This window comes from Eutrigla gurnardus (genome assembly GCF_963514095.1).
Source record: "Eutrigla gurnardus genome assembly, chromosome: 15".
Lineage (NCBI taxonomy): Eukaryota > Metazoa > Chordata > Actinopteri > Perciformes > Triglidae > Eutrigla > Eutrigla gurnardus.
Genome location: NC_139938.1, coordinates 19,489,169 through 19,500,219, shown reverse-complemented (window position 1 = coordinate 19,500,219; position 11,051 = coordinate 19,489,169). Strand labels below are relative to the sequence as shown.

Here is an 11,051-nt window from a genome sequence, read left to right as displayed (position 1 = left end):
CAATATTCTAATTTTCTGAGACAGTCCTGTATGTTGAAAAGGTAAGTGAAAAAAGTCCTGGTATAGTATGTAGAAAAAATAAAAGTATATGTCATTTATGAAAAAGTCATAGTATGTTGGCAAAAAGTCACAAGAAAAATTTAGTATTTCGAAAAAGTCAGTATAGTATATTGAAAAAAGTCAAAGTATAGTATGTCGGGAAAAGTCACGACAAAGTCATAGTATAAATTTAGTATGTTGAAAAAAGTCACAAGAAAATTTTCACGAAAAAGTCAGTATAGTTTCTCAAAAAGTCACGATAAAAGTCAGTATAGTTTGTAGATAAGTTGTGAGAAAAGTTGTAGTATAGCATGTCGAAAAAAGTTATAGTATGTTGCAAAATATAAAGTCATCGTATAGTTCGTCGTTGGCGAAGAGTTCCCCAAATAACACAGGATTCGTCCTCTGAGGACCATGAATATTCATGCAGTGTCATGACAATTATGCTCCTCCTGTTATCCCCACGTCAAATAATGACACAGTGCGTTGCAATTTGAAATTTGATTTTTACTTTAAAAAAAAAAGATCAAAATAAAGATGTACAACTGAACTGAACCATCTGAAGACAGATGGCAGGACAAAAAAAAGGAACCCCCCCCCCCCCCATCCACAGCATCTGCATGGGAACGGCTGGATGAGAACCAGGGAATAAACAACAAAAAATAATTCGAACCAACGCCATTGTCGGCTGGCGTCGCTGAAGATGTGGCTTCTTGTATCCTATTGCAGATTGTCCTTCCTTTTTTCCCCAGAAAAAAAAAAAAATGATGAGGACACTTTGAGTCAGCGAGACTGGAGCGGATACATTTTCTGCTACAGTGTGTCCAGCCTCCCGCACAGTGTTTCACTAAGGAAGGGCTCTATCATCATTGTTCAACATAGAAAAAGCTTCATCAGCTCAGGTTTGACGTCTTAAATAGCATAGACACTTCAAATAACATATAGTGAGAGAGAGAGATGGCATTTTTTTTTTTTTTTTTTAATTTCGCATCATGGGGGTTTTCGAGTCTCCGCACACATAATGGTCTAAAAGATCTACCCAGATAGTACTGGACTGGTCGACATTTAAAAACAGGACAGACAGATTTCTTTTTAATTTCTCGGTACAAAAAATAGATCAAAGAGAATGAAAAAAATAGTTATATTCTGACTGCAGAAACTTGATTTATAAAGCTCTCTCCTGGTGAGCGACTCTCTTGGGTCTACGTCTTGCACAGTGAGGGGGTGTGTGTGTTTTTTTAAGGATTGGGGGTGGAGCTACTTCACATTCATTGTTGAATATATTATAATGAATTTGTATGCAACAGGTATCAGAATATTTGGGCAGTCGATACCCGGTTCACATTTAAGAGTTTTGAATGTTTTTTCTACATAATACAGTATTCGACACGCAAATACGCCCTCCCCCCCAGTCATCTTTTTCATTATTGCGATGAATAAGATATTTAAAGATGATTTACAAAAAAAGAACTGGTCTGTCTGTCCAACTACGGTATCTGCTTATGTACATCTGTTTAAAAAGCAAGCATGTTACACAGTCGTTTCCTATGTACAGCCTAAATTCTTCATTTTTATTGTTCATGGAATATACATATTTACTCTTTTTCACAGTTTTCCTATGTTTGCTCATATATTCAATATCAATAGATTTCTTCATTTTTGTTATAATGAATACAAATATTTTTCACGGTATCGTTACGACACTGGGCTACAACTCTCCCAGTGTTGTTGATATCTAACGCTGAACGCTGCTCGTGTCTGTGTAGCAAATACTGTTCACTTTGAAAAACAATCTTGATTGTGGTTCAGTTATTTTTTCTTCTTTTCTTTTTTTTTTTTTTTTTTGCCAATTCACAGCAATCCCCTCCCCCAAAAATGAACAGTTTTTGAGTTTCAAGTTTACAGTTTTCTGGTCTTCATCTTTATCATATTTCATGATATTATTCATTTTCTTTCCTCGTCTCGAGTGGCTCGAGTGGATGCCCATGATTCCAACGTACGCTTCCGTGTGGCCACAGTTAAAAAAAAAAAAAAGAAAATCAAGATTGTTCTGCCTCTGGTTTCCATGGATTTCCGAGAGAAATCATTGAGCCACAGCGAGTCGTAACCTCTGACAGTGGGATTTATAGTCAGCGCCTCCGGAGTCGTCGACCTGTTGAGTTTGTGAATCCTGTTTCTTCGCAGTAAGTTTCCTGTTTTCGTGGGCGGTGTGATTATTGTTTGTTTTCTTCTTTCTTGTTATTGGATTAAGGCACTTGAGAGGTTTTTGGTTTTCACGGAAGCTCGGAGGAGACCAGGGCGAGGCCGGAGCTCTGGCGGAGGGGGGGTCCGGTGTGCACGGCCTTGGGACAGTCGGGCGTCAGCACCCGTCCGTTCTCCCCGACGCTGCCTGTGATGGAGAGGCGGGCCTTGTTCCTCATGGCTTCTGTAAATGTGAGCTGGGAACAGACAGAGAAACTATTTGTAGGAGCGGGTGGGAATGAATGAAAACATTTTACGTCTACAGATTGGAGTTTTAGGATGTTAAGTTATTTTTTAAGTTTTTCAGAAAGAGTTATGCCCATTAATTTCCTCTTTACATTCTTTTTTTTAATTAAATGTCCCATTTTTAGGATCCTAACAAACAATGAACAAACTTTAGAGACTTTTTCTTATAATATTACCTGCAAATATATGGTCTGACCATCTTCTATAATAACATTGTACTCATAAAAGCACACAGGAAGTTAGGTTTAGGCAAACACAAACACACACACAAACACACACACACACACATACATATTATATATATATTTTGAAATGTATTTATATTATATTTTGAAAAATAAATAAAGTTGGAATAATTTGCACGTCTTGTCTTTTATAGCGCCAAACAAATGCTATGGGTCAAAACAGACACAGGACATTGACCCAGAAGACCGCTGTTCGGGTCTCAGGTGAGTAAAAGTAACTGAGAGTGCAGTTAAGTTGCATGGAAATGTGTTTTTGGAGGAGATATGGTCGAATAATAACACGGTCGGGTTAACAGAAGCTAAATGAAACTAGAAAACTTCATCAGGTCATCAGCATAGAGGTGGCAACCTTTAGTCATGTGATCATGGTGTACTTTGTCTATAGCTTCATGTTTTTTACTTCTGGCAATTAGATTTAGGCTTCAAAAAATGGGTTATCTTTATCATGCTACATTAGTTAGCCTATTTTGACCATTAGCTAATATAAACTAAAACTCCAATCTGCTTCAACATTATCCGTATAAAAAAAAAAAAACTAGAACAGCCTCACAATATAGTGCAATTCAATATAATAAACAGTGTAGCAAAAAAAAAAAAAAAACGCCCTTTCATAGCCATTCAGGACAGAATCAAGCCAGCCTCACACTACAACGTGAATCCATGTGGCCACAGTTATCACACAGTGAGTGACGGCTGCAGGCAGGTGAGGAGAAGGGAAGCTGACTCGGCAAAAAAACAGTCAAGCTAATGAAGAGTTTGACGCGAAGAAGAAGTGCCCGATGGGGGACACGTAACCACGTATCTGAAACGGTCAAGGACCCGGGGGAAATATCCTCGAGGAAGCAGCTCAATAAAGTCTGCTGCTCAGCTCGCTTCGCTCACGTTTACTTTGCTCGCATGGTACAGTGTTCAAACATGGCGTTATTACACTTCCTGTGTGCTCGGGGCGTGAGGTATACAGACACCACACCGTTGGATGAAATGTGTAGAAGTGTGTGTACAAGTAAGACATTGGTCCTCATTTAACATGCCTTTAATAGTGTAGGAGAAAAGCTGTAGGTCTGAATGTATGTTTCTATCATTTATAAGCCAATTAAACGACCTATCTCACTCACATTGTATCCTCATTAACTCACAAACTGATCAAATCGCAGATTTTTGATTCGGGTAATCAATCATGGGTTTAATCAACATTATATTGAATTCTTATGATTACCAGACATGATTATTATCTCTCCCCCCCCTCTGAGCTCAGAATGAGTAATACATATTTTTGGGGGAGGATCTGGAAAATGGGTCACGCGTTTTTCTATGCGCTCGCTTGATAAATGAGAACCAACGTCTGCAGCCAACACAAGCTGCGAAGCAGTAAGAGGCGACGTCATGTCTGAGGTATGACTCATCGCTTCCTGTCACACAAAGCTCGCAGACCAGGACGTCACATGACCACATATTGAGCAGATAAGACAGAGAAAGTGGGAAGCATCTTTTTTTTTTTTTGCCACTGGTCACGACAGCGAAGCTAGCACAGAGATATGATAGAGTTCACTTACAGTCTCTGTGCAGGGAGCTAGTGAGGGGGTGAGGGGGGGGCAAAGACTTAAACCCCCTAACTACATTTTATCAGCTTCCCCATCGCTGCCGTACCCATTGAAATCCTCGCTAAACTCAGCTAGGTTGAGGATGCTGGGCCTCGGGCTCTGGCTAGGCTCGGGGCTATGCTTGGGGGACCCTGTCTGGCCTGGCTGGCAGTAATGGGGGTGTCGGGACTGGGACTGGGACGGGGACTGGGCCTCCACCTTCATTCTCTTGGCCTCGTTGCGTGACTTGTAGCAGAATTCGATGAGGGCCACCAGCATGGCCAGGCCCAGGCCCCCGACCAGGATGTAGAAGACCCCCGCCACGTTGCTCAGACTGAGGGCCTGGGACGACTTGTCCTGCAGCCGGCCGGCCGGCGGGGAGAGGGACAAAGACAAGAGAACGTCAGCGCACGCTTTAGCAGAAGCAGCCAAAAAAAAAACACACACACAAAAAAACACAAAACAGTGAACATTTACACAGAAGACAATGTGAAAACTAACTACACAACAACTTCACATTATCACACAGACACACACGTTCACACTCATCGCTGCTACCTCTGTGTCACAGCCGTATGTTGCCATGGTAGTAAAGAAAATCTGACATCACCTAGAATATGTTAGAAAACCTTCTATGATAACCAGCTCTTCCCATTAAAGAAGCAGTTCAACAACAAAGTATAAGCACATTTTTTACCGCAGTGCTGCTAAACATGCAGATCATTTTTGTTTTATTTGCCAAAACAAATGTTTCCCTTCCAGAAATAATGTCCCAATTACTTCAGATAATCCAGTTTTCATCTAAAAGGCAACAACTATGCTGCAACTTTATTGCAAATGACACTGTGAGGTAGAATATGTTGCCAGACTGACATCAATCTGATCATACGCTGAATACACGGCAATATAATAGTTCTACGCAGTAAATTAAACAGACTTTTGATTTGTTGCTCATGCATTTTAATGTTATTATAAAATAAATATTGGATATGAAAGGGGATATAAAAGTATTAATTAGCTAGAAGCGAACCATGGATTATTAAGGGTATTTGGTAGAACCCCCATTTGGGTTCTTGCACTCTTAAAAAGTAGGAAAGTCGAATGAAATCGTAGAAGGGTTCTCTTTATGTTCAAAGTAGTAGAACCCACTGAAAGGGTTCAGGGTGGAACCAAAAAGGGTTCTAGAACCCTGTATGGTTCTGGTTAGCACCTTTATCACTGCAGGTCTCTATATGAAATCAGCTGACATCACGGTTCCCGTGGATTACGTAAAGAAAGGAAGACATCGTTCTTTGGAAAGAGATGTTGCTGTTGAGATTTGTATACAATTAAAATGATCTGCATGGCTAACTGCAAACCGGAGGTAAATGTTCTGCCCTCTCTCTTACTTTTCCCTCCGCCTGCTTCGTCTGTCAGCTCTGACTTTCACCTCTTAAACCTCTTTTATTCAAATGTATGCAGCTGATCTGACTCCTGCTCCTCCCTGTCATTTATCTGCCTCCGATAAAACACCCACACGTCCTTAAGGGGACATTCGACAACAACAAAAAAAAAAGAAGTCTTGCCTGTCATGCTCGCTCTCATTTTGCAGGTGATAGCATGTGTGTGTGTTTGTGTGTGTGTGTGTCCTGCAGATTACAGATCTGATAACGAGGACATGACTGACATGGAAGGTGCATGCTGCTTTATTTAATATGTGGCAGCTCCATGCTCCAGTGCATCATCAAACATGTGTGTGTGTGTGTGTGTGTGTGAGGCTTCTAGTGTGACATACAGTAGCGTCTGAAACCCCGGGACCACCTCAGGTGACAACCAATGAGAGTGTGAGAGCCTGTAGGATCTGTGAGCGCTGCACCATGCCTTGTTCCTGTCTCGCTGCGTCCCTCAGGCTACACGCCTCAACGTCTCTCCACCACCTGTCATTCGCTCGTCCTCACAGTATTTAGTGTGTGTGTGTGTGTGTGTGCATATGAGCCAGCCTCGCTGTGATAACAGAATACTGCCAGCAACAAACAAAAAGGTGTGCATTTATATAAGACAAAGAGAGGAGGGGAGGCTCCCAGGCTGCTGGAGACTGACCTTACTTCCCGAGTCCTTGGGTCCGCACTCCCCTTTATCGTACCACCATTTGTTTTTCAGTTTGTCTAAGACTCCTGCTTCACTCAGTTTCAATACGGCAAGGTTTACAGGCGTTCTTCAAATCACGAGGGGGGGGGACGGAGGGGAGGGGGAGGAAAATAACATAAATAACATCATAGGACATGTTATTTTATGTTATTCAATCAGAAGAAGGCCAACAAGAGCAGCTCAGTACTCTTCACAAAGTGACGAAGCCGGGAAAGAAAGGGCGCCCCCCCACTGGTGTCTCTTTGCTTGGTGTGGTTTGCATGGTCGGGGTTTTTTGGGTATAAATAGGGGGAGGGGCAGAGTGAACAGACACATATATATGTGGGGCAGCTCCCCCCCCTCCGGCTGCATCGCCTTTTCTGGAACGAGAACATACTGCCGGGACCTTTCTTACAACAAGCAGGGGCGGGTTCTGCAAACCCAAAAGTATTAGCCCAGAAAATGTACTTTAATCGTATTCTTAAACACCCAAATACGGTGTTTTACTTTTCTACTCCGTCACGACGTTACTGCTTTACAGTATCGCTCCCCCGTATGGAGATTTAGTCGTGACGGCGTGGGGTTCGACCCGGCAGATGCTCCTGTTACCAAAACCAAATACAAACAAACACATTTTCTTTTACCCGCATCAAGGTCACATGGGCACATAGCGACATAGCGGCTAACCTTCTCGCCACCGCCTCCGCTGCCACACTCTCCTTTGTCGTACCACCACTTGTTTTTCAATTTGTCCAACAGGCCTTGCTCATTGAGTTTTAACACTGCCAGGTTAACTGCACTTCTTGAAAACGATAAGACATATTTGGTGAGAGGAGGGGGGGTGAGTATGCTGTCCAATTTGGGGGGGAGGGGGAGAGGGAGGGGGGAGGGGAGGGAGGGAGGAGTAGTGGTGAGAGAGGGACAAGGGTGGAAAAGTGCATTTACATTCCAGGACCTAAACACACACTGGACACAAATCTCTCCCCTTTAATGTGCTGTCTAAGGGAAATATTATTATTATTATTATAATAATTATTACATTATATTATTATGATTATTATTATTATTATTATTATCAATCTTGTTTCTTCTGGCAATATAATTGTTTTTTTTAAATTAAAAACTGAAAATTAAGTTTGCATGTTATATGTTTGTAGCCATCACACTTTTTACTGGGTAATAATTTAAAAAAATTAATCAGTTCAAAATATTAGAAAGTTAGTTTCAGAGTTTTAGCATTAGCTTATGCTAGTTAGCTACAGCTGATCCACTAGAGACAGAATATGAACATAATGGAGAGAAATAAGGGGAAGAAACATACTTACAAATTATATCAATTCGAAGAATTTTCTTTTTTGTTTTCTGTACTGTATTACAAATGTCTGGTAATGTAATATTTCTGTCCAGACTCAAATATCTGTCTATAATGCTATGAAAATATCCTGGATTTATTGTGTGCATGGACTCATGTAAGTGTCTCTTAATATTTTCTACCCTGACAGCATAAAAAAGACTTAACCTCGTAATTAATTTCTCTTTTTCTGGCCCAGAAAAGGTCCAAATTAAAACATTAAATATTGGCAAAATAAATTGGCTGGCAATTCCGTCAGCTTTGCACCAGCCAACGCGTGGAGAACCAGACACCTCCAAATAATTTGGACTTTTTTTTTTTTACACATGTATGTACACCAGCCAATTTAAAGCTCACGGGATTTCTGAGCATTAAGCTCTTCTGGAAAATCATGACTGACTCTATGAAAAGCCGTTAAAAAATAAGTGCACGTTTTTAATTTCACGGGTTCTTTTGAAGGTTGCCGTAGTGACGTCTGGCGAGAGAGAGAGAGAGAGAGAGAGAGAGAGAGAGAGAGAGGTTTGCCTCAGTGTGTGTTTTGATCCTATTAATTCATCTGCATCATTATGAAAAATAAAAACAGTCAGAAATGGAAATGGATCAGAAACACAGAAGCGACAGCAGATATTTCAGTTCTAGCCCATGATGTTGTTTTGCGGAGCCATGTGAAATAACAGCCTCGAGCTCTGGAAGTTGCTGGTGTGTTTCTTTGCTGATATCCGGACGAGTGACTGACAGAAGATGATAATCCCCCCCAAAATAAAAAGCCCAAGATGGAGACCAGGAGGGGGGACCACCTCTGTCAGGGACTCTTCCTGGAAGAAAACCACCTCGGTGCAGAGGGATTTACAGATTTACTGTTGGCCGATTGTTGGTACTCACACAGTTACAATTAATTCATTAAAAAACTAAATGTCTGCCTCCTGTTTTCAATGCACTCTAATTACACACAATCAATGATGGCGACGCTCCATTATTATCCATTAGCAAAGTTTTTCAAAGAAGTTGCTCTCACTGGTATTTTTCACGAACCACCACGAAAGCCGAAATACTTTTTGTTCTGTTTTGTTGTTTAATTAAATGTATTAGTTGTTTGTTATTTGTATCACTTTTATTTACATATATATAACTAAGTATGTAGGTACATATATTTAGCTCTTTTTTATCATATTATTAAAAAAAAAAAAAAACCTTTTTTTTGGTAATGTTCTTTTTATGTATTCATTTTTAAATGTATTTACTTGTTTTCATTTTCTCAGGTCCAATGTCAGAATGCTCTGTTGTGTTAAAAAAAAAAAAAAAGTAAAAAAACATTATAATAATAATAAAAATGCAAGCAATAAACTGGAGGACCACGATGGAAACAAGCCTTTGTGGGCTTTATTGTGTTTTTTTATCCTTTTGAATACTTCTTGTTAACTGTTGTTCAATAAAGTTTTCAATCAATCATGGAGCTGTCCTCCACTGCTTTATGCAAGGGGCTACTCCCGACAGTAATGCCACTGTATTCTCTGGCCCGTCTGTAAATCCCACTGAGTCACCCGGGGCTGAGCATTCAAATGGCTCCCAAAAACACTCGCTCAGTCACTTAGCTGCAAAAAGGAAGCACAGCGAAAGAAAAAGCTCAAGTAGCATTAGCAAAACTATCTCCATTACATTTTGTATCTAACAATGCAGATTATCTAAAAATAGCATTTTCCTAAATAAGACCTGTACTAGATCTTCTTGCATGCGCCGTTCCAACATCTCTGCCCCATAAACAAGCAAGCACAAGCACAACGAGTTACCTGTCGTGGAGAGCTGTGAAGAAAAACACAATGACATCACCGCCCCCTCCCTCCCAAGCGTGATCACGATGACCCCCCTGCATGCATGCATGACAAAAAGCCACTACTTCTGCCCTAAAACACACATGAAAAGCCCACATAAAGTAAAGTATAGTCGAGACAGAAAGGCGGCACACCAGGGAAGGTGGAATACCATAACAACACGTAGGACATATTGTTACACTATTCCACCCACCTTAACTGTGAACCCTTGGGCGTCGCTACTCCGTAGCCTTTGGAGTCCAGGTTTCCTCCCACTTTCATGGTGTCGCAGGGCTTCCGCTGCTCCGTGTACTCGTTCATGGTGGACTCCAAAAGGAAGGCGTACTTCCCTTTGGACTTGCGGACGCGGGCCACGCCCTCGGCCGTGGTCTTGGTGAAGACCGTGGGCTCGGCCGACTTCATGTAGCCCCACATCTTCTCATAGACGGCGATTTTTGACCGCTGTGGGGGGTTTTGAGTTCAAAACATAACATGTAACAAATACATCCCAAGGGAGAACATGTGCTGCTTATCTTTGCATTGGACTACTTTTCTATCTTACCATAGATATCGATTTTCCAGGGCTGGATATTTAGTTGATAATGTGAAAAAGACAGGACTGGATCGAACGAAAGGTATAGAATGTATCTTTGAATTCCTCTGAAGGGTCTTTCCCATCATTTTGTCACTTATAGTGACAGTTAATGGCACAAACATTTAGTGGACGTATATTGACGGCAAGTAAATTGGATTAAAGCCCGTTAGCGGCTGCTGTCTGCAGCGTTTTCTCTCCGTACTGGACCAATTTAAAAACATTAGTCGCATGGGAAATAGGGTAAAAACTTCAAAAATACCGAAGTTGCCCTTTAATGTTGCACATTAGGACTTTAGTTTGCCTTTATTAGGAATACTGCACATACAGTATATTAAATATATACTTATTATATATTACAATGTATATCGTACTTCTTACTTATACCTATTAGCTCACTAATTCAATTTCTTTAACAGTTTTATATTTGCGGTTATTTTATTCATAAAGTACTTTATGCTCTCTTTCTTCTCCAAGTTTCTCACTGTGAATTTCCCCTCAGGGATCGATAGACTTTTATCTCATCTTATCTCCTTACATCCACCCGGATCTCCGCCTCCTCCTTCCAACTTGTGTGTAGTAAAAAAAAAAAAAAAAAAAAAATGAAGAACTTCCTTCACTTGAAAAAAACCTTTGCCACTGAACATCCTCCGGGGGCAGCGATTACGTTTCCCTCCTAAATGTATTTGATGAAAATTAATTAGGACTACATTATTGTAATTTCTAGGACACGGGGTTGCCATGGAGACCTGTTAAGCCCCGCTGTGAAAGAGTGCATGATCAGCCTTTTTTCTCTCTCTCCGGTGTGTAAGAAGTGAGTGAGCAGACAATTAAACCCCGGTT

At 40.9% G+C, this 11,051-nt stretch overlaps 1 protein-coding gene across 2 annotated transcripts in view; it reads right to left on the bottom strand.

Annotated features, from left to right (window-relative positions):
• Window positions 1-636: 636 nt before the first annotated feature.
• Window positions 637-11,051, bottom strand: part of gria4b (glutamate receptor, ionotropic, AMPA 4b) — a 94,215-nt gene continuing 83,800 nt past the window's right edge. The window contains exons 13-16 of one of the 2 annotated variants that reach the window (XM_084029334.1): window positions 9,831-10,078; window positions 7,145-7,259; window positions 4,571-4,708; window positions 637-2,477 (exon numbers count right to left, since the gene is read on the bottom strand). In XM_084029334.1, the coding sequence (XP_083885460.1) occupies window positions 2,313-2,477; window positions 4,571-4,708; window positions 7,145-7,259; window positions 9,831-10,078 (666 nt within the window). In that variant the 3' untranslated portion in view covers window positions 637-2,312. Of the gene's footprint in view, window positions 2,478-4,570; window positions 4,709-6,430; window positions 6,546-7,144; window positions 7,260-9,830; window positions 10,079-11,051 lie in introns of both variants that reach the window. The other variant, XM_084029333.1, reaches the window with a different exon arrangement.